This window comes from Nerophis lumbriciformis, linkage group LG37 (genome assembly GCF_033978685.3).
Source record: "Nerophis lumbriciformis linkage group LG37, RoL_Nlum_v2.1, whole genome shotgun sequence".
Lineage (NCBI taxonomy): Eukaryota > Metazoa > Chordata > Actinopteri > Syngnathiformes > Syngnathidae > Nerophis > Nerophis lumbriciformis.
In genome coordinates, this window is record NC_084584.2 from 15862757 (window position 1) to 15886891 (window position 24135).

General features: G+C 39.5%; 1 protein-coding gene across 1 annotated transcript in view; it reads right to left on the reverse strand.

Moving 5' to 3' along the window:
• pou2f2a (POU class 2 homeobox 2a) overlaps nucleotides 1-24135 on the reverse strand; it is a 241854-nt gene that overhangs the window by 44649 nt on the left and 173070 nt on the right. Inside the window, exons 5-8 of the mRNA XM_061930912.1 lie at nucleotides 22321-22383; nucleotides 22159-22187; nucleotides 11181-11234; nucleotides 2881-3069 (exon numbers count right to left, since the gene is read on the reverse strand). Of these exons, the coding sequence (XP_061786896.1) occupies nucleotides 2881-3069; nucleotides 11181-11234; nucleotides 22159-22187; nucleotides 22321-22383 (335 nt within the window). The remainder of the gene's footprint in view (nucleotides 1-2880; nucleotides 3070-11180; nucleotides 11235-22158; nucleotides 22188-22320; nucleotides 22384-24135) is intronic.

A 24135-nucleotide genomic window follows, 5' to 3' on the forward strand; every position in this document is an offset into this window, starting at 1 on the left:
TGGGATTCTGGGTATTTGTTCTGTTGTGTTTATGTTGTGTTACGGTGTGGATGTTCTCCCGAAATGTGTTCGTCATTCTTGTTTGGTGTGGGTTCACAGTGTGGCGCATATTAGTAAGAGTGTTATAGTTGTTTATACGGCCACCGTCAGTGTGATCTGTATGGCTGTTGAACAAGTATGCCTTGCTGTCACTTAGTGTGTGAGCAGACGCCGCATACAAAATGTGACTGGGCCGGCACGCTGTTTCTTAGGTGAAAAAGCGGACGCGACGACAGGTTGTAGAGAACGCAAAATGCAGTGCCATCACGGCACGCCCTCAATTTTGTTGTCCGGGTGAAAATCGGAGAATGTTTGCCCTGGGAGAGGCAGTGAAATCCGGAAGTCTCCCGGAAAAATCGGGAGGGTTGGCAAGAATGCAGCTGAGCCGCATCAGAGTGGTCAAAGAGCCGCATGCGGCTCCGGAGCCGCGGGTTGCCGACCCCTGCCCTAGGAGATGCACAGGACGCGAGCGAACGTAGCACACGAGCACAAAACTTCACAAACGGCTAACAAAGACTTAGAAATGATTCATTGTTATTAGTATTATTTAAAAAATGCACGGGACGAAATGAAATGCTCCCCGGGACCATGGCTTTTAACCATTTTTTTTCTTTTTCTTTTAATGTATTTATTATTTTGACATTTTATATTAAATGTCTTGGTTTTTCCTCCCTCTGAAAATCCTATGAAATGTTTAACAAGCCATTCTATAACAATACAACAGCTATTAATGTAACAATACAATAAAACAAATATATTTAATGTTTTTTTCATTGTTTTAACATTAGACTAATGTATATTACTTTATATAGATTCTACAAGAGTGATGTGGGCATTTTCTATATGAACAAGTCCAAGGACCGCAGGCAAGGTCGCAGAGAAAATGCGAACTGGATTTTGAGTGATGTGGGCATTTTCTATATGAACAAGTGGAATGGATTGGATACCGACACACTAAAGGGGCTCTCTCCCTTAAAGTACCAATGATTGTCACACACACACTAGGTGTGGTGAAATGTGTCCTCTGCATTTGACCCATCCCCTTGTTCACCCCCTGGGAGGTGAGGGGAGCAGTGGGCAGCAGGAATAATTTTTGGTGATTTACGCTATGAAGTGAGGGGAAACTGAGTGAATAATGACAGGTTATATGATTAATTTATTTAAACTCATATTCGGGCCACTTTATAATGAATATGTCGGCATGTATTTGTTAAAAAAAAAAAAAAAAAAAAAAAAAAAAAATTATATATATATATATATATATATATATATATATAACACCAAATTATTTAGGGGGGCTTAAGAACATTTTAGGGGGGCTTGAGCCCCCCTAAAATAGGCCTAACAACGCCAATGGTGTTCAGTAAGGTAGAGCACTAAAGATGTCCGAAGTGGTGTTGGGTTTTATCTAGAGATGTTTGATAATATCGGCCTGCCAAAATTATCGGCCGATAAATGCTTTAAAATGTAATATCGGAAATTATCGGCATCGTTTTTTTTTTTATTATCGGTATCGTTTTTTTTTTGTTTTTTTAATTAAATCAACATAAAAAACACAAGATACACTTACAATTAGTCTATTCTTGGTGTTGGGTTTTATCTAGAGATGTTTGATAATATCAACCTGCCGATATTATCGGCCGATAAATGCTTTAAAATGTAATATCGGAAATTATCGGCATCGTTTTTTTTATTATCGGCATCGTTTTTTTTTTTTGTTTTGTTTTTTTTTAATTAAATCAACATAAAAAACACAAGATACACTTACAATTAGTCTATTCTTGGTGTTGGGTTTTATCTAGAGATGTTTGATAATATCGACCTGCCGATATCGGCCGATAAATGCTTTAAAATGTAATATCGGAAATGATCGGCATCGTTTTTTTTAATTATCGGTATCGTTTTTTTTGTTTTTTTAATTAAATCAACATAAAAAACACAAGATACACTTACAATTAGTGCACCAACCCAAAAAATCTCCCTCCCCCATTTACACTCATTCACACAAAAGGGTTGTTTCTTTCTGTTATTAATTTATATATATATATATATATATATCAATCCAGTCTGCAAGGGATACAGTCCGTAAGCACACATGATTGTGCGTGCTGCTGGTCCACTAATAGTACTAACCTTTAACAGTTAATTTTTACTAATTTTCATTAATTACTAGTTTCTATGTAACTGTTTTTATATTGTTTTACTTTCTTTTTTATTCAATAATTTTTTTTACATTTATTTATCTTATTTTATTAATTTTTAAAAAAAGGACCTTATCTTCACCATAACTGGTTGTCCAAATTAGGCATAATAATGTGTTAATTCCACGACTGTATCGTGTACCGTATCGGTTGATATCGATATCGGTAATTAAGAGTTGGACAATATCGGAATATCCCTAGTTTTATCAAATAAATTTCCCCCCAAAAATGCGACTTATACTCCAGTGTGTCTTATATATGTTTTTCTTCCTTCTTTATTATGCATTTTTGGCCGGTGCGACTTATACTCCGAAAAATACGATAACAATATACAAATGTCGCTTTATATCGACAGACTGATCTGAAGCTGTTTTAAAGATTTGAGCGTTGACAATTTGTTTTTTTATATATGACTTATTTTTAACAGTTTTATGAGACCCCTCCAGGTCCCCTGGACCAAACCTGAGGGGAGCCCTAAAAGGTAAACAAACAAAACAACTATTGTATTGGGTTTGAAAATGAAAAATATCAAAGTGGCTCCCACATACTTTTGATTTGGAAAACGTATGGACACCGCTGCACTAAAGACAGCTTGGAGTGGAGGAAAAGCTCTTCTTGCACTTGGTGTGTGCTTCCTTACCCCCGCCAGCTGGGAGCCAGCCAGCATCAGTTGGTGGTGGTGGTGCTGGGCCTGCTGCTGCTGCTGCTGTTGTAGTTGTTGTTGTTGTTGCTGCTGCTGTTGTTGTTGTTGTTGTTGTTGTTGGGAAGGTTGTGGAGGGGCGCAGATGCGAGTCATCTCAGTCATCTCAGAACTTTCATCTGTCTTTACCTGACAGTGAACAGGGAAAAAACCAACACATTTTTAACATCAGTAGAACACAATGACAGGACATTATGTGTGCGTGACTGAACAGATTCCTCAGAATGGGGACGGACACACTCGTCGTGCCTGTGACGCTCCTCTCGCGCCATGTTTAAGAAAAAAAAGTGGCCAACATGCACAGTCCTTCCCCGTCACCAGGACTGACTCCAGCTTGTTGTGTGACATCCGTCGCAATAGAAATGTGCAAGTCACGACCTTTACGTTACTTTACCAAGTTGGGATTCACAGGTCCTTGTCTCTGTTAAAGGGGAACATTATCACAATTTCAGAAGGGTTAAAACCATTAAAAATCAGTTCCCAATTGCTTATTTTATTTTTCGAATTTTTTTTCAAAATTTTACCCATCACGCAATATCCCTAAAAAAAGCTTCAAAGTGCCTGATTTTAACCATCGTTATATACACCCGTCCATTTTCCTGTGACGTCACACAGTGATGCCAATACAAACAAACATGGCGGAAAGAACAGCAAGATATAGCGACATTAGCTCGGATTCAGACTCGGATTTCAGCGGCTTAAGCGATTCAACAGATTACGCATGTATTGAAACGGATGGTTGTAGTGTAGAGGCAGGTAGCGAAAATGAAATTGAAGAAGTGTCATGTCTGTGTAATCATGTTTTGTTTTAGTCATGTTTTGTTTTGTTTAGTTATTGGACTCTTTAGTTTCTGGCTTTTCACTCCCTTGTCTTGTTTCCATGATTACCCATTAGTTTCACCAGTTCCACGTTTGGACTCATTGTGCACTCTTGTTTGTCACCATAGCAACCCATTAGTTTTCACCTGTGACGTCACGCACCTGTTTCACGTTTTGAGTCACGCACCTGTTTTCGTTAATCATGTCTGTAGTATTTAAGTTCATTGTTTTCAGTTTGTCTTTCTGGCGACATCCCACATTTATGCTCTTCACATTCCTGACACTTGTTTTTTCATGTCCATCTTTCATGCTGCAACTTTAGTCCAAGCCAAGTAAGTTTTTGTTTATTAATGCTATAGTCTTTTGGTTTCATAGTTTGTTCTCCGCCACTGTGCGCGCTTTTCGTTTGTACTCTTTTTTTGTCCTTTGTTAGTGGAAAAAAAAAAAAAAATGTACTCACATTCCCGTCTCGCCCGAGCCAACTTTCCGTTGCCTTCGGGAAAAACTAAACCCATGGACCAAGTCGTGACATTAAGAAAATGAAGCTATTGAGCCATATCGGTTTGAACCGTATGCAAGCGAAAACGACACGACAGCCAGCGACACGGGAGAAAGCGAGGACGAATTCGGTGATCGCCTTCTAACCAACGATTGGTATGTGTTTGTTTGGCATTAAAGGAAACTAACAACTATGAACTAGGTTTACAGCATATTAAATACATTTGGCAACAACATGCACTTTGAGAGTGCAGACAGCCCAGTTTTCATCAATTAATATATTCTGTAGACATACCCTCATCCGCACTCTTTTCCTGAAAGCTGATCTGTCCAGTCCAGTTGGAAATGCATCTGCTTTGGGTGTCGCAGGATATCCACACATTCTTGCCATCTCTGTCGTAGCATAGCTTTCGTCGGTAAAGTGTGCGGAACAAACGTCAAAATTTCTTGCCACTTTCGCATCTTTGGGCCACTGGTGCAACTTGAATCCTGTTCGTGTTGTTACACCCTCTGACAACACACCGACGAGGCATGATGTCTCCAAGGTACGGAAAACAGTCGAAAAAACGGAAAATAACAGAGCTGATTTGACTCGGTGTTTGAGAAAATGGCGGATTGCTTACCGATCGCTCCGAGAGCAAATAATAGAAAGGCGTTTAATTCGCCGAAATTCACCCATTTAGAGTTCGGAATCGGTTAAAAAAATATATGGTCTTTTTTCTGCAACATCAAGGTATATATTGACGCTTACATAGGTCTGGTGATAATGTTCCCCTTTAACTCTGCTACCGTTAGCTCAATTTAAAAAAGAAAACCAGTTCGCATGCAACTGTAGCTTGAACTAACCATTAACCAAGCTGGACAGACACAGACAAGGGTTGACATTTTACCAATATATTGGTACCGGTACCAAAATGTATTGAGATACTTTTGGATAGTTTTTAAAATAAAAGGGGATCATGAAACAATTCATTTTTGGCTTCATTTTAACAATAAATTTTACGCTACATTAAACATATAGTTCTTGCTATTTTTTTTTTGTCATAAAACAATACAATCATGTGTGCTTACGGACTGTATCCCTTGCAGACTGTATTGATATATATTGATATATAATGTAGGAACCAGAATATTAATAACAGAAAGAAACAACCCTTTTGTGTGAATGAGTGTAAATGGGGGAGGGAGGTTTTTTGGGTTGGTGCACTAATTGTAAGTGTATCTTGTGTTTTTTATGTTGATTTAATAAAAAATAAATTAAAAATTAAAAAGTAAAATTTCTTGTGCGGCCCGGTACCAATCGATCCGTTGGGGGACCACTGCTTTACAGTACAGATAAGAACGAAATTTCGTTGCATTAGCTCATGGTAGTGCAGGATAAAAAAGCAATAAGGTGCAGATATAAATAAATAGATTACTGTACAGATAAATATATTGCACTTTAAACAAAAAATAAAAGGCATTAAACACATTGGGCTTTTCTTGTTGCACTTCAAGAAACATTTACAATGGTATATATTTCATATAGTCTGCCATAATTTAGGATTAGGTTAGAATAGAATAAGAAGCTTTACTGACATTATATTAAATGCTTCACGATTTATGTCTGCCACTCTTGGTATGTGCTTTAAGACGAATAAAATCGTAAGTAAATACTAGGGGTGTAACGGTACACAGAAATTTCGGTTTGGTACGTACCTCGGTTTAGAGGTCACGGTTCGGTTCATTTTCAGTACAGTAAGAAAACAACAAAATATAAATTTTTGGGTTATTTATTTACCAAATTTGCAAAATCTTCCACCAAAAATATTTTTCTTAGTGGAATATTTGATGTGAAGTAATGGGAACCTTGGATAGGTCAATAATTCATAATAACATTGATTTTGATTCAATATTATGTTTTGAGCAATGACAGTTTGAAAGAGAAAAAAAAACAGCTTTGTTTTATTAGTCAACATTGCAACTTTTCCTAAATTACATTTAACCTTTAAGCTTTTTTATTTCACTTTTGTTATGTTTTTGTTTATTTTAATAGTATTTTTAGAATGTGTCGTGGGCCTTTAAAACATTAGCTGTGGGCCGCAAACACTTTTGACACCCCTGCTATAGATAATAAAAAATTAAATGTGATAGATCTATGGATAAAAAGCAGAGCCTGGCGATGCATGCGCGTTTATCATAACTCTCTCACTCTCTCTGTCTCTGCCCCTCCATCACCAATGCTGCTGCGCACACAATTTGTTTTGTTTTTAACCCTTTCTTAACCCTGAACGTACATTGAAAATACACGCAACCCTAACTCAAAATGCCGGACATTTGAGGCATTTAAGAAACTCCGCCCTGACAGCCCCGCAAAAGAGGACATGTCTGGTGAAAAGAGGACGTATGGTCAGTCTATCCTAGCCCGTTAGCTACTAGCATACCGTGTGTTGTGCCTCGCTGTGCATTGTTTACACAACGTGCGTTACGCTACTTAATATGTCTGTGTGGAAACTCGTTCAGTACACCTACGAACCGAACCGAGAGCCCCGTACCGAAACGGTTCAATACAAATACACGTACCGTTACCCCCCTAGTAAATACTAATAGTTAAAAGTACAGATAAGACATGTAGCAGGTAAAACACGTATTGTTAAAGATAAAGCACAATTTGTAGCAATTTGTCACAAAGTTCAGTCATTTCACTTGCATTAGTTGACGCTACGTGGGCGGTTTGGACTCTGCGAATATTTGCAGCTGTGTGTGCGTCTACTATATGTGCACAGCAGGGGAGCTAGTTAACTACATAACCTTTGAACTCATTGTGTAGGCCTCGATGATTGTTGTTTAAATGTTTACCTAAGTTTGAAGTAGGGCTGGGCGATACATCGATATACTCGATATATCACAGGTTTGTCTCTGTGCGATATAGAAAATGACTATATCGTGATATTCGAGTATACGTTTTCACGCAGTTGTTTTTAGCTGCGGACATTATACTACAGGCGTTACTCACTCTTTCTTGTCTCTCCTTCTCACAGACACATAAAACAAGTGCACCTTCTTCCAGACGTCACATACATATACGCCCTCGCGGAGCAGAGAGGTAGCGGCATGGGTAACATTAGCTGTGGTGCGAGTGGTAATGCGAGAGAAAGAAGGTGCGAATCTGGTAACAAATGAAGGAATAATTAATTCCCAAGAAAAACAGCACGGCGTGCATTGTCTGGCGGTGGTTTGGCTTCAAGCGGAAATATGTTGAACAGACAACCGTAATTTGTCAAGGGTGGGGCAAAAGCGTTGCTACAAAAAGTAGCATTACTGCTAATATGTAGCATCATTTGAAAAGTCACCCGCTAGAAAATTAAGAGTGCTTGAAACTCCGCATGTCAACATCTCTGTTCAGTGCCACACCAACAAGATGCCCAAGCAATCATTTCCACATCAACACCGTATGAAAAAAATAGTCAACAACAGAAGAAGATAACGTCCGCAGGAACCTACCACATAGCGAAGGACATACACTATTTGATTTCCTATTATGCAGCTCATTTTTATTTGACACTTATTGAAATATCTTGTGTGACATCATGCACAAAAGAGCACTTTATTTGTTTTAAACTATTGTAGTGGCGTTCTGTACAAAAAGTGCACTTTAATTTAGTGTTGTTTCGATATGTCATCTTAGTGACATCATGCACAAAATAGCACTCATAGCTTGTTTTAAAATGTCTCTGACAATCTTGCACTTTCTGTTTTGGAAATGATATGAATGTTTGTGCCACTGCTTAATAACTGTTTAATAAATACACTTTTGATCAATTGACTTAGCTGTGATTTCCCTCTCTGCATGAAAGTTTAAAATGAGCATATATTAATGCAGTATGAACAATAATGTTTTAATGTAGACACATAGAATCATCATACTGCTGTGATCATATGCATCAAGTGTTCATTCAAGGCTAAGGCAAAATATGGAGATATATATCGTGTATCGTGATATGGCCTAAAAATATCGAGATATTAATAAAAGGCTATATCGCCCAGCCCTAGTTTGAAGAAAAGATTGTAATACAGTAATCATGTCATCTTTGGTGAGGCATGTTTTTAAAGCACTGCTTGCAGCGTGGCGCTTCCGTGTTTAAAACGTCACCTCGATTGGTAGTTTTGAAGTTCAAATACCTACATGTTGCGCTTCATGCACACTCTGTATTGACCAGTAGAATTGCCTTTTATTGCAATTTTTCCTCTCCACTCTGTTTCTGCTTGTGCGCTCTGTGAGTGTGTGCGCGCCGACACACTCAACATGCTCCTCAGCTATGTACGCCACCACCGCAAAGCAGCAAGCGGGTGAAAAACAAATTACCGGGATTTTTCAAAGGCAGTATAGTAAAATTTTCAATTCATTAGCATCGCGGTAAACCGTACTACCCTAATCGGGACTGCTGAAAAGATCATCGGTGTCGACCTTCACCCCATCCAGGACTTATACCGATCTAGGGTCCACCCCTCACACCTTAGTAACAAACTGTTCAAACTCCTCCTGTACGCCATAACAACACCATCATAAGAACAGTTTCTTCCCCAAGGCTATCACTCTGACGAGTGTCGGACCTATACCGTAAAAGAACTAATCTGTCACGGTGAATGTACTAACTCATGTTTACTTCATCATCCTTTGGCTGTTTTCACCACTGCACTGTCATCTTATTAGCCTTGCACATGTTAGTTATTTAAAGGGGAACATTATCACCAGCAGGGCCGGCCCGTGGCATAGGCCGTATAGGCAAATGCTAAGGGCGCCGTCCATCAGGGGGCGCCATGCCAGTGCCACAAATGTTGGAGAAAAAAAAGAAGAAAAAAAAAGTTGTTACTATTATTTCTAAATACAAAAAATAATCTCACGTTAATTAAAATGCAAAGTAAAGCCTATTTAATAGAAATATTATTTGTTACAACATTACGCCCCCCCTCCTCCCCACGCACGGTGCGCCCCCTCCCTTCCCGTATCATGACTCTTTTTGGACGTCACCACATCAAAAAATCAACACAAGATGTCAAAACGGCCAAAACTGTCAGGTGCCCAGGGAAGAAAAAAGAGAAAAGAAGAGGAGAAACGAGAAAAGACAGAGGTAGCAGGTAGGTAACGTTAGCCTACATGAAATTATTTGTCTGTTACAGAATGTGATAGTAACCTGGCTTTTTAGCATTAAGCTAATGTTACATGATTCGGCAATTGCTAATCAATAAATAGCTAGTTCTGTTTTAACGTCGGGTTAATATTGTGGAGGGGGCTAAATTGTTATGGAAAATAATAATGTAACGTTAGGTAATTACAGTACTCCCACCTTACTTTCCTCAGGGACATTTGTATTAGATCTTTTAAGCAGGTGTTTTTTGTTTACATTATTGCCTTCTGGTTAGCTAATGTTTGCCCTGCAGGTAATAGTCACTTTTCCACCCCTTTATATATTAGGTATAGTTGTAAGTAAAAAAAAAAGGTCAAAGACAAAGCTATTCGGGTTCTTGTGAGTATATACACTTCACTGCCGATGTGGGGGGGCGCCACCTAAAATCTTGCCTAGGGCGCCAGATTGATTAGGGCCGGGCCTGATCACCAGACCTATGTAAGCGTCAATATATACCTTGATGTTGCAGAAAAAAGACCATATATTTTTTTTAACCGATTTCCGAACTCTAAATGGGTGAATTTTGACGAATTAAAGGCCTTTCTAATATTCGCTCTCGGAGCGATGACGTCACGTTGTGACGTCACATCGGGAAGCAATCCGCCATTTTCTCAAACACCGAGTCAAATCAGCTCTGTCATTTTCCGTTTTTTCGACTGTTTTCCGTACCTTGGAGACATCATGCCTCGTCGGTGTGTTGTCGGAGGGTGTAACAACACGAACAGGGACTGATTCAAGTTGCACCAGTGGCCCAAAGATGCGAAAGTGGCAAGAAATTGGACGTTTGTTCCGCACACTTTACCGACGAAAGCTATGCTACGACAGAGATGGCAAGAATGTGTGGATATCCTGCGACACTCAAAGCAGATGCATTTCCAACGATAAAGTCAAAGAATTCTGCCGCCAGACCCCCATTGAATCTGCCGGAGTGTGTGAGCAATTCAGGGACAAAGAACCTCGGTAGCACGGCAAGCAATGGCGGCAGTTCGTTCCCGCAGACGAGCGAGCTAAACCCCCTGGATGTCTTGGCTCACATCGACCCTAGCTTCCCTGGCCTGCTGACATCAACTCCAAAACTGGACAGATCAGCTTTCAAGAAAAGAGCGCGGATGAGGGTATGTCTACAGAATATATTAATTGATGAAAATTGGGCTGTCTGCACTCTCAAAGTGCATGTTTTTGCCAAATGTATTTCATATGCTGTAAACCTAGTTCATAGTTGTTAGTTTCCTTTAATGCCAAACAAACACATACCAATCATTGGTTAGAAGGCGATCGCCGAATTCGTCCTCGCTTTCTCCCGTGTCGCTGGCTGTCGTGTCGTTTTCGTCGGTTTCGCTTGCATACGGTTCAAACCGATTCGCTACCTGCCTCCACACTACAACCATCCGTTTCAATACATGCGTAATCTGTTGAATCGCTTAAACCGCTGAAATCCGAGTCTGAATCCGAGCTAATGTCGCTATAGCTTGCTGTTCTTTCCGCCATGTTTGTTTGTGTTGGCTTCACTATGTGACGTCACAGGAAAATGGACGGGTGTTTATAACGATGGTTAAAACCAGGCACTTTGAAGCTTTTTTTAGGGATATTGCGTGATGGGTAATATTTTTTTTAAAAACTTCGAAAAATATAATAAGCCACTGGGAACTGATTTTTAATGGTTTTAACCATTCTGAAATTGTGATAATGTTCCCCTTTAAGTACTGTTTATGGATTTAGTAACTTATTTATTGTAGTCTTGTGCGTTCACCATACCTTGCTGGCTGGTTTTGGGGACGGAATGAACGGGCTGGCTTTCATTGGATGCACCTTTCAGAAGAAACAAAGAAAAAAAATAATCACAAAAATATATAGTTTTTATTTATCCAGCCCAGTGCTAACATCATCCAATTGATTGCCTTATTTTCTCTAAACTTGAGAAGCTGCAACCATTGGCGTTGTTAGGCCTATTTTAGTGGGGCAAATACATGCCGACATATTCATTATAAAGTGGCCCGAATATGAGTTTAAGTAAATAATCATATATCCTGTCATTATTCACTCAGTTTCCCCTCACTTAGGTAAAGAGCCCCTTTAGTGCGTCGGTATCCAATCCATTCCACTAGTTCATATACAAAATGCCCACATCACTCAAAATCCAGTCCACATTTTCTCTGCGACCTTTCTTGCGGTCCTGTAGGTGTTTAGCTTTGAAGCACACAGCGTTGCAGAACAAGAACGTGAACGGATGCAAAATGGACATAAGAAACTTTTACAAGAAAGTAAGTATTCATCACTGCTTGTAGTAAAATGTATTGTTTGGGTTGTCCAAAGTGCAGCTTTTTAATTAGGGGGGCAGTTGTAGGAATTATGACGTCGCACAATACGTCCAATTGAGAAATAGCTTCGATAACGGAAGTTCCCGTGAGGCCAGCTTACCCGTGCTGTAGGTGGGTTAGAGTGAGCAAATAAAGTGTTCCTTTTCTCCTACATGCTGTGCTGTAAGCCTGAGCTCATTGGAAACAAACATGGCGCATACCTGCCAACTTTTGAAATCAGAAAAACCTAGTAGCCAGGGTCCAGGGGCCGCAGGCCCCGGTAGGTCCAGGACAAAGTCCTGGTGGGGGGTTCACCGACGCAAAATGATTATTAGCATTCAGACAGGTTAAAATGTTGCTAAAACCATCACTTTTCTATCAGTCACAGTGACTTTTCAAAACAAAAATATTACAGCAAAAATCATATGGGTTGATTGACATGTTTATTCTGTAAGCTAACTTCAATAGTTTGAAATTATTTTGACAGTTAATGCCAGTTATCCTGTCAACCTTTCACAAGACTTCAATTTGTTAATTGAAAGTATAAACAGTATAAACACTTTTTACAGTAAACAAATGGTAAAACAGTACTAAACAATTCCATTTAAAAAAAAATTGGTGTCAATATCAACTTTCTGTCCAAGCTTGTATAATCTACTGCCTTGTTCAATTGTATAAAATATTCTGTGCCTAAAATTCACATTTCTATCACAATTATCATACTGTAAACATGGTAAGCTAACTTCATTAAAATTAATAGTCCTGTCAATAGCATGGAATTACAATTCAAATGTAGTTTTTTTGTAAGCCTTTCAAAAGAATTCAAAATATGAAAAATTAATGAAGATTAATTTAAGCCATCAGACACTTGAAAAGTGGCACATCACATCTCTAATGTAATCATTTTAACTTTTCAACAGAAATAGCACTGCAAAAATATTAAGGACATACTTCTGTATTTTGGTAGTTATACTGACAACATTTAACAAGATTTCTTCAACTTGGACTTGAAAGCATAAATAGTATAAACACTTTTAACAGTATAACAGTACTAAACAATTCCAATAGATAACATTGGTGTCATTACCTTTTTGTGGCTAAAATCCGAAAAACGTTGAAAGTTTTCCACTTGTATCGCTAGCAACGGCATTAGACTTGTGTTTTTTTGTCCCAACGTGGTCTTTTACATCGCTAATTCCTCCGTGTCCGATCGAAAAATCTTGTCTGCACAAGGTGCAATTCGCGTAGTTTTCACCCTTTTTGGAACGGATAATTATTCCCGGATAGGCTTTTGAATATTCTTCACGGAATGACTGCAGTTTTCTTTTCGGTTTAAGACTCGTTTGCGATTTTTCTCCGGCTGATTCCATGATCGTTCGCTCGTTTGGAAACAATGGCAACAGGTGCCTCGTGCTTGGCAGCGGTGCTATAAATAGCCTCGCGCATGGCATTCGGAATGGCTCGATAGGAAGTTACGGGAAGCAGTGTCGATTGTCATTGTTGTTACGCGATTTCGTGAATAAAACTTAAATTTTTTTTATTTTTTTTAATTAATGAAAAACCGTATTTTTTATCACTGCAACCGTAACCCGGAATAGGTTGATGAAAACCGTACTAATTACGGGAAAACCGGAGTAGTTGGCAGGTATGCATGGCGTTGATTGTGTAGAACATGGGTGTCAAACTCTGGCCCGCGGGCCAAAATTGGCCCGCCGTGTAACTTCACCGGCCCTTGAGGCAATATCAAATTAACACTAGAGCTATAACACCGCATTCACAGCTAATTTCTCATACTTGCCAACCCTCCCGGGAGACTCCCAAATTTCAGTGCCCCTCTCGAAAATCGTCACTTCCGCTTTTCATCCAATCCAACGAGTGCTGGCCCAGTCACATAATATGTGCGGCTTCTGCACGCACACACAAGTGAATGCAGCATACTTGATGAACAGCGATACAGGTCACACTGAGGGTGGCGGTATAAACAACTTTAACACTGTTAGAAATATACGCCACACTGTGAACTCACACCAAACAAGAATGACAAACAAATTTAACCTTTGCAGCACTAACTTGATCAACAGCGATACAGGTCACACTGAGGGTGGCGGTATAAACAACTTTAACACTGTTAGAAATATACGCCACACTGTGAACTCACACCAAACAAGAATGACAAACAAATTTAACCTTTGCAGCACTAACTTGATCAACAGCAATACAGGTCACACTGAGGGTGGCGGTATAAACAACTTTAACACTGTTAGAAATATACGCCACACTGTGAACTCACACCAAACAAGAATGACAAACAAATTTAACCTTTGCAGCACTAACTCTTCCGGGACGTAATATATGGAAAAATAATTATACCCTAACATTAACTGGGTGCAACTAATATACCCCAAACTTGAATAGCGTATTCAAGTTTACATTGTTTCTAATGTGGAACTCTGCTTCAATGTACAAACTTTTTGATTTGCGAACCATGTCCGTAATTTGAGGTTCCAGTGTGTGATGTCTAGCATTTTTTTTTAAATATCAAAATATCCCACGCATACTTACTACGGAGCCCCTAAAGCATGGGTGTCAAACTCTGGCCCGTGGGCCAAAATTGGCCCGCCATGTAATTTCACTTGGACTTTGAGGCGATATCAAATTAACAGTAGAGCTGGCCCGCCGATTATATACAGCGGCGGTGCCGTGGTAACACCGCATTCACCGCTAATTCTCATACTTGCCAACCCACACGGGGGACTCCCAAATTTCAGCGCCCCTCCTGAAAATCGTCACGTCCGCTTTTCAACCAGTCCAACGAGTGCTGGGACGCTACAAGGTGTGGGGGGGTGGTGTATTTTGTAGCATCCCGGAAGAGTTAGTGCTGCAAAGGGTTCTGGGTATTTGTTCTGTTGTCTTTATGTTGTGTTACGGTGCGGATGTTCTCCCGAAATGTGTTTGTCATTCTTGTTTGGTGTGGATTCACAGTCTGGCGTATATTTGTAACAGTGTTAAAGTTGTTTATACGGCCACCCTCAGTGTATCGCAGTTGATCAAGTATGCATTGCATTCACGTGTGTGTGTGTACAGAAGCCGCACATATCTTGTGACTGGGCCGGCACGTTGTTAGAATGGATGAAAAGCGGACGTGACGACAGCTCGTAGAGGACGTTAAACGCAGTGCATTTAAGGCACGCCCCCAAGACTGTGGTCCGGGTGGAATACGAGATAAAATGACTGATGAACACCTTCGTTCGATAATGAAGGTTGCCTCAGCTCAAAGCCTGAGCCCCGACATTAATGAACTAGCATCCAAGAAAAGATGGCAGGTATCTGGCTTGGGCACATCAGATTAGATCAGTGTGTTGCAAACTGAGCAGTTTAAAATCCTGAATGGTTGGTTTATTCATTGTTATTTTATTTTAAAATGTATTAGCCTGTGGACAAAGTTAATGTTGATATTTACCTCAGAAGGCTGCAAATTGAAAAGAGGCATTCCATTTTTATTTAAATTGTATTTGATATGCCATTGATATTTTTAAATTATTATTATTATTATTATTTGAAACTGGATTTTGCATGTCACTATAAAGTTATATAAGCCTTGCTTGTTCAATATTCACTGCAAAACTTGTTTGGGTCCCTATTAAAAGGTTAATTTGTTCAACCTTGGACCGCGGCTTTGTTCAGTTTTAAATTTTGGCCCACTCTGTATTTGAGTTTGACACCCCTGGTGTAGAACACCTTCACTGCTTCAGAGGAAGAGTTTTCGCGTGTTATTTGCACCAAATTTTCCGCAAACATTCAGCGAAAAAGCAAAAAAAAAACCCAAAAAACATTGTGCTTTAACACATTCAACCTTATCCGCCACCTTAAAAACCAGCATCGCTAGGACAGCTTACGAAGATGCCTGTAGGCAAAGAAGCTTGAAAACGAACAACACCGATACAGTTCCGATTCCCGGTACCAACAGCACCAATTTTTTGTACTTTTGTGTGTGTTAATAAATACTGTTTTTGATAATGACATGCAACTTTTAGAAATGAGCTGAGTATGAAAATTGCTGTCCAGTTGTTATATTTTGTTTCATTATCACATTTCTAAGTCTCATTTGCAAGTATGCCACTAAGTTGCGATTGCAGTTGCTCGTCCAAGACGTCAGATGGCAGTAGTGCATAGTTCATGGTGTGTTGGTCAGTCCTTTCTGTTTGTTGTGCCCTAAAAGGTTTTAATACTGTAAGTATTGTACTTACCAAATTTTTCGGACTATAAGTCGCAGTTTTTTTCAGAGTTTTGGCCGGGCTCCAGTGCGACTAATATATGTTTTTTTCCTTCTTTATTATGCATTTTCGGCAGGTGCGACTTATACTCCGGTGCGACTTATACTCCGAAAATACGGTATTTAACGTGCATGTTAGTTGTAGTTTCCATTAACACATTTGGAGGCGTTGAAATCGGCACGTAAAATCGTTAATGCTAATCAGTAGCATGTCAATAGCAAAAGCCTCAAGCTTGCGCATTTAAAAAAAAAAAAGTGGAGCTTTACTTACATTGGAGCGATTTTTTTAGTTAATTTCTTTGTTGTCATTGAAAATTGCAACATTACCTCAAGGTAGTTTGGCTGAGTACGCTCTCAGTGCTGCTGGAGTGATCGCCAAGTACCAGCTGAGTCGGCAACCGGGCATGAGGTGACGTGCAACACAGGTACCGAATTTAGGATTTTATATGGATCGGTGCAGGATTCTGTTAGTGGCAAGAATTAGCGGATTTGGTACCCATACCTACATAGTTACCCAGCAGGCACAAGACATTAAAACAACGTTGAGAACTTCTTAAATTAGGTCCTGACATTGAGCAACTTCAAACACAATGGCCTAGTGGTTAGAGTGTCCGCCCTGAGATCGGTGGGTTGTGAGTTCAAACCCCGGCCGAGTCATACCAAAGACTACAAAAATGGGACCCATTATTTCCCTGCTTGGCACTCAGCATCAAGGGTTGGAATTGGGGGTTAAATCACCAAAAGGATTCCCGAGCGCGTCACCGCTGCTGCTCACTGTTCCCCTCACCTCCCAGGGGGTGATCAAGAGTGATGGTCAAATGCAGAGAATAATTTCGCCACACCTGGTGTGTGTGTGTCAATCATTGGTACTTTAACTTTAACTTAAAATCATTGAAAAACCAGGAATAATCTGCAGGTACTTTGTCAAATCCATCTTTGTTTGAGTCTTTCTTAATTCCAAGTGTGCACAAACTACATTTTAATTAGGGGTTTTAAATTATCGTGTTCATTGCGATTATTTAATTATGGTCATATTCAATTTAGGCAGCACGGTGGAACAGGGGTTAGTGCGTCTGCCTCACAATACGAAGGTCCTGAGTTCAATCCCGGGTTCAGGATCTTTCCGTGTGGAGTTTGCATGTTCTCCCCGTGACTGCGTGGGTTCCCTCCGGGTACTCCGGCTTCCTTCCACCTCCAAAGACATGCACCTGGGGATAGGTTGATTGGCAACACTAAATTGGCCCTAGTGTGTGAATGTTGTCTGTCTATCTGTGTTGGCCCTGTGATGAGGTGGCGACTTGTCCAGGGTGCACCCCGCCTTCCGCCCGAATGCAGCAGAGATAGGCTCCAGCGCCCCCCGTAACCCCGAACGGGCCAAGCGGTAGAAAATGGATGGATGGATATTCAATTTGTTAAGATTTTTTAATCGCCTTAGTCTAATTATTATCTATCATTATCTTCTTGTGCTTCACAACAATTCTGCCACGCGGCACAAAGATGGTATGTAGCCACGGCAAAAAAGAGGTCTCACTCTGTCACCGTGATGTTAGCAGCTATAAATAGTGCGTATAGGAGGAATGACATCTAACAAATAATGTAAACTGTTCATAATAAACTCACAGACTTATCAGAAGTTTGTTTATGGCATACTTGCCAACCCTCCCGATTTTCCCGGGAGACTCCCGAATTTCAGTGCCCCTCCCGATTTCCACCCGGACAACAACATTGGGGGCGTGCCTCAAAGGCACTGCCTTTAGCATCCGCTTTTCCTCCATACAAACAGCGTGCCGGCCCAATCACATAATATATGCGGCTTTCACACACACATAAGTGAATGCAAGGCATGCTTGATCAACAGCCATACAGGTCACACTGAGGGTGGCCGTATAAACAACTTTAACACTGTTACAAATATGCGCCACACTGTGAACCCACACCAAACAAGAATGACAAACGCATTTCGGGAGAACATCCGCACCGTAACAACATAAACACAACAGAACAAATACCCAGAATCCCTTGCAGCACTAACTCTTCCGGGACGCTACAATATACACCCCCCGCTGACCTTGCCCCCACCCACCTCAACCTCCTTATGCTCTCTCAGGGAGAGCATGTCCCAAATTCCAAGCTGCTGTTTTGAGGCATGTTAAAAAAAAAAAGCACTTTGTGACTTCAATAATAAATATGGCAGTGCCATGTTGGCACTTTTTTCCATAACTTGAGTTGATTTATTTTGGAAAACCTTGTTACATTGTTTAATGCATCCAGCAGGGCATCACAACAAAATTAGGCATAATAATGTGTTCATTCCACGACTGTATCGGTATCGGTTGATATCGGAATCGGTAATTAAGAGTTGGACAGTATCGGAATATCGGATATCGGCAAAAAAGCCATTATCGGACATCTCTATTAATAAAGTTTTATATTGTTGTAAGTTGATCTATGTTTCTCTGTTTTTAATGTTAATGTTAGTAAGGATACAATGTTGCTTATAACAATTTTATAGACCAATTATACTATTATAGCCACGGCAGAGATGTATTTATATTATTATACATTCCAAACATTATTTTTTGTCAAAATAAAAATAAATACTTAAACATCTGCCTGACTTATGATTTCAAAGCAATGTATGCGATAAATTGTACACTGTAAAAATTACTCAGACCCCAGAATTTTAACGTTAAAAAAAAACAGTGGTACTTTTTTTACATTCACAGTAATACACTGTAGGTAGGGATGTCTGATAATGGCTTTTTTGCCGAAACCGATATCAACCGATACCGATATATACAGTCATGGAATTAACACATTATTATGCCTAATTTGGACAACCAGGTATGGTGAAGATAAGGTACTTTTTTACAAAAAATAATTAAATAAGATAAATAAATTAAAAACATTTTCTTGAATAAAAAACAAAGTAAAACAATATAAAAACAGTTACATAGAAACTAGTAATGAATGAAAATGAGTAAAATTAACTGTTAAAGGTTAGTACTATTAGTGGACCAGCAGCACGCACAATCATGTGTGCTTACGGACTGTATCCCTTGCAGACTGTGTATATATATATTGATATATAATGTAGGAACCAGAATATTAATAACAGAAAGAAACAACCCTTTTGTGTGAATGAGTGTAAATGGGGGAGGAAAGTTTTTTGGGTTGGTGCACTAATTGTAAGTGTATCTTGTGTTTTTTATGTTGATTTACTAAAAAATAAAAATAAAAAACAAAAAAAAACGATACCGATAATAAAAAAAACCTATACCGATAATTTCCGATATTACATTTTAAAGCATTTATCGGCCGATATTATCGGACATCTCTAACTGTAGGTTTTCAGTTAAAACACTGGCAGCTGAGTCGTCAGAATTTTACTGTGAAAAACTGTGGCGCCATTTTTCATTTACAGTAAAATGCTGCAAAACACATCGTAAATTTTACGGGAAAATTCCGGCAACGGAGCTGCTGGTCTTTCACTCTAAAATCTACAGATTGATTTTTTTTTTTAACAAAGAAAATATACATAATATTTAAATGCAGAGACAATTATGCGATATCATGAGGCAAATTTATTATTTATTGTTAACAGGGGCCCTGTGAGGGCGGCCTTAATGGCAACGTGGGCCCAAAATAAAACGATTTAGACACTCTTGGTTTAGAAAATCAAAAATAAGAATTATTGGGGCGTTTTTAAGGGTGCGTCCATTACTTGCAGGTTGAAAGTACACTGCAAAAACTGAAATCTAAGTAAGATGATCATGTTTTGTTTTGTTATTTTCTGCTAGTTTTGTACTCCATAGCTCCCTTGTTTGGTCACCATGGCGACTCATTGGTTTCACCGGACTCATTTTTGACACACTAATCAAAGAGACTATTTAAGACTGTCGTTGCCAGTTACTCGGCCTGGCGACATTGATGTTCATTTCTGCTCTGTTCATGCTGGTTTTCATGCCAGAGTTTCATGCTCGTATTTTTGCGATTGCTCTTTTTATGCTTCATGCCATTCCACGTAAGTTTTGTTTTTTCAAGCCACAGTTTAGTGAGTTTTTTTCAGTTTCATGTTTCATGTCCTAAGTTTTTTGCCTTAGCTTTCGCATGCGTTAGGCACGCTCGCCTTCTGGTTGTTTTCTGTTTTTGTTTGTATCCCTGTGTAGTACAAACCCCGTTTCCATATGAGTTGGGAAATTGTGTTAGATGTAAATATAAACGGAATACAATGATTTGCAAATCATTTTCAACCCATATTCAGTTGAATATGCTACAAAGACAACATATTTGATGTTCAAACTGATAAACTTTTTTTTGTTGTTGCAAATAATCATTACCTTTAGAATTTGATGCCAGCAACACGTGACAAAGAAGTTGGGAAAGGTGGCAATAAATACTGATAAAGTTGAGAAATGCTCATCAAACACTTATTTGGAACATCTCACAGGTGAACAGGCTAATTGGGAACAGGTGGGTGCCATGATTGGGTATAAAAGTAGATTCCATGAAATGCTCAGTCATTCACAAACAAGGATGGGGCGAGGGTCACCACTTTGTCAACAAATGCGTGAGCAAATTGTTGAACAGTTTAAGAAAAACCTTTCTCAACCAGCTATTGCAAGGAATTTAGGGATTTCACCATCCACGGTCCGTAATATCATCAAAGGGTTCAGAGAATCTGGAGAAATCACTGCACGTAAGCAGCTAAGCCCGTGACCTTCGATCCCTCAGGCTGTACTGCATCAACAAGCGACATCAGTGTGTAAAGGATATCACCACATGGGCTCAGGAACACTTCAGAAACCCACTGTCAGTAACTACAGTTGATCGCTACATCTGTAAGTGCAAGTTAAAACTCTCCTATGCAAGGCGAAAACCGTTTATCAACAACACCCAGAAACGCCGTCGGCTTCGCTGGGCCTGAGCTCATCTAAGATGGACTGATACAAAGTGGAAAAGTGTTCTGTGGTCTGACGAGTCCACATTTCAAATTGTTTTTGGAAACTGTGGATGTCGTGTCCTCCGGACCAAAGAGGAAAAGTACCATCCGGATTGTTATAGGCGCAAAGTTGAAAAGCCAGCATCTGTGATAGTATGGGGGTGTATTAGTGCCCAAGACATGGGTAACTTACACATCTGTGAAGGCACTATTAATGCTGAAAGGTACATACAGGTTTTGGAGCAACATATGTTGCCATCCAAACAACGTTACCATGGACGCCCCTGCTTATTTCAGCAAGACAATGCCAAGCCAGGTGTTACATCAACGTGGCTTCATAATATAAGAGTGCGGGTACTATACTGGCCTACCTGTAGTCCAGACCTGTCTCCCATTGAAAATGTGTGGCGCATTATGAAGCCTAAAATACCACAAGACCCCCGGACTGTTGAACAACTTAAGCTGTACATCAAGCAAGAATGGGAAAGAATTCCACCTGAGAAGCTTAAAAAATGTGTCTCCTCAGTTCCCAATCATTTACTGAGTGTTGTTAAAAGGAAAGGCCATGTAACACAGTGGTGAACATGCCCTTTCCCAACTACTTTGGCACGTGTTGCAGCCATGAAATTCTAAGGTAATTATTATTTGCAAAAAAGAAATAACGTTTATGAGTTTGAACATCAAATATCTTGTCTTTGTAGTGCATTCAATTGAATATGGGTTGAAAGGGACTTGCAAATCATTGTATTCCGTTTATATTTACATCTAACACAATTTCCCAACTCATATGGAAACGGGGTTTGTACTTTGAGTTTGAATAAATAAATCCTGTTTTTACCTGCAAGCCTTGGACGCTCAAGTCCGTTTGCATCCCGGGAAAACAATCCTCGCAGTGAGCTGCGTAAAAATCCACGATATGACATAGTAGTACAGTTGTTATTAGTGAGAATATACTTATTTTAAGGTATTTTTGGGTTCATTAAGGTTAGCTAATTTTACTTGTTTTGGAGAGTCTTGACAAGCCAAATTTTCTTGTTCTATTGGCAGATAATTTTGCTTAGTTCAAATAAAATACCCATCATTTAAAAAAAATGTTTTTCTTGTTTTTGAACACTGACTTTTTGCAGTGTAACCTCCCCAAACAGCAGGAATCTACTGTATTGAAAAAATAAAGTGTGCTTTTATTCTGACAGGCACGTGAAGGAGGAAGCAAACACCAACCTGCTCGTCTGGACTGTTTCTGTCTGAGTCTGAAACAAAATGAAGAAGTTCAATGACACAATGGAAGGAGACGAGGACTGCAGGTGGCACGTTTACTACTGATACATGGATACATTATTTATAAAGCGATAAACAAACAGGCAGGAGGCCATCTTTAAGCACCTGAGCCGTCGGCGGGATAGTCCGTCACTGCCTTCTCCTCCTCTGCTTTGGACATCCTGATATCTGCACGGGGAGAAGGAGAACATTTTAAGATACGACGCTAGACTGCATCGAGGCCACATGCACAGAACAGGAAATAACTTTTAAGGAGGGGGGACAGCGATCTCCGGGATTGAAGCAGTGATGAAGGAGTATAAGTCGCACCGGCCAAAAATGCATAATAAAGAAGGGAAAAAACACTGGAGTATAAGTCGCATTTTTTGGGGAATTTTATTTGATAAAAGCCAACACCAAGAATAGACATTTGAAAGGCAATTTAAAATAAATAAAGAATAGTGAACAACAGGCTGAATAAGTGTACGTTATGTGTCATGTCTGTGTAATCATGTTTTGTTTTAGTCATGTTTTGTTTTGTTTTGTTATTGGACTTTTTAGTTTCTGGCTTTTCACTCCCTTGTCTTGTCTCCGTGGTTACCCATTAGTTTCACCTGTTCCACGTTTGGACTCATTATGCACTCTTGTTTGTCACCATAGCAACCCATTAGTTTTCACCTGTCATGTCACGCACCTGTTGTTAATCATGTCTGTGTTATTTAAGCTTTTCATTTTCTGTTGTTCGTCCTGGTGTCATATCTTTTCTAACCCTGCTATCCTCTCGTTTCAAGCCCTGTTCACGGTCCCATGCCACAGTAAGTGTTTTTTTTATTTCGTGTTCAGTTTCTGCCTTTGTGCAAGTTTTGTTTTCATTCGCCAAGTTTTTTTTTTTACCTCCGTCATTGTGCGCGCTTTTCGTTTGTTCTTTTTTGATAGTAATAAATAAATCATGTACCCACCTTCAAGCCATGTCCGATCCAAATTCACTTGCATCTTGGGAAAACAAAAACTCCATAGTCCAAGTCATGACAATATGAGGCGTAAATAAGCAACTGAGAACGTGCCTGGTATGTTAACGTAACATATTATGGTAAGAGTCATTCAAATAACTATAACATATAGAACATGCTATACGTTTACCAAACAATCTGTCACTCCTAATTGCTAAATCCCATGAAATCTTATACGTCTAGTCTCTTACGTGAATGAGCTAAATTATATTATTTGATATTTTACGGTAATGTGTAAATAATTTCACACATAAGTCGCTCCTGAGTATAAGTCGCACCCCCGGTCAAACTATGAAAAAAACTGCGACTTATAGTCCGAAAAATACGGTACTCCTCACCAGGGTGACTCCATGCACTGCAAAAACTGAAATCTAAGTAAGATTCCATCCATCCATTTTCTACCGCTTATTCCCTTTGGGGTCGCGGGGGGCGCTGGAGCCTATCTCAGCTACAATCGGGCGGAAGGCGGGGTACACCCTGGACAAGTCGCTACCTCATCGCAGGGCCAACACAGATAAACAGACAACATTCCCACGCACATTCACACACTAGGGCCAATTTAGTTTGTTTAGTTAGTTAGTGTTAGTATGTTTGTATTGTTAAAAAAATAGATAAATTAAAAAAAATTCTGGTAGCATGGCTAACCACCAGTTAGCCCGTTTTTTTTGTTAAATGTTTATATTATTTTATTGAACAACACTGCAAAAACTGAAATCTAAGTAAGATGAAATATCTCAAATAAGGGTGATATTTGCTTATTTTCTGTCTGATAAGATAATTCTTCTCACTAAGCAGATTTTATGTTAGAGTGTTTTACTTGTTTTAAGTGTTTTGGTCCTAAATGATCTCAGTAAGATATTACAGCTTGTAGCTGAGATTTGATGACCTATATTGAGTAAAACATGCTTGAAACTAGAATATCAAGTGTTGC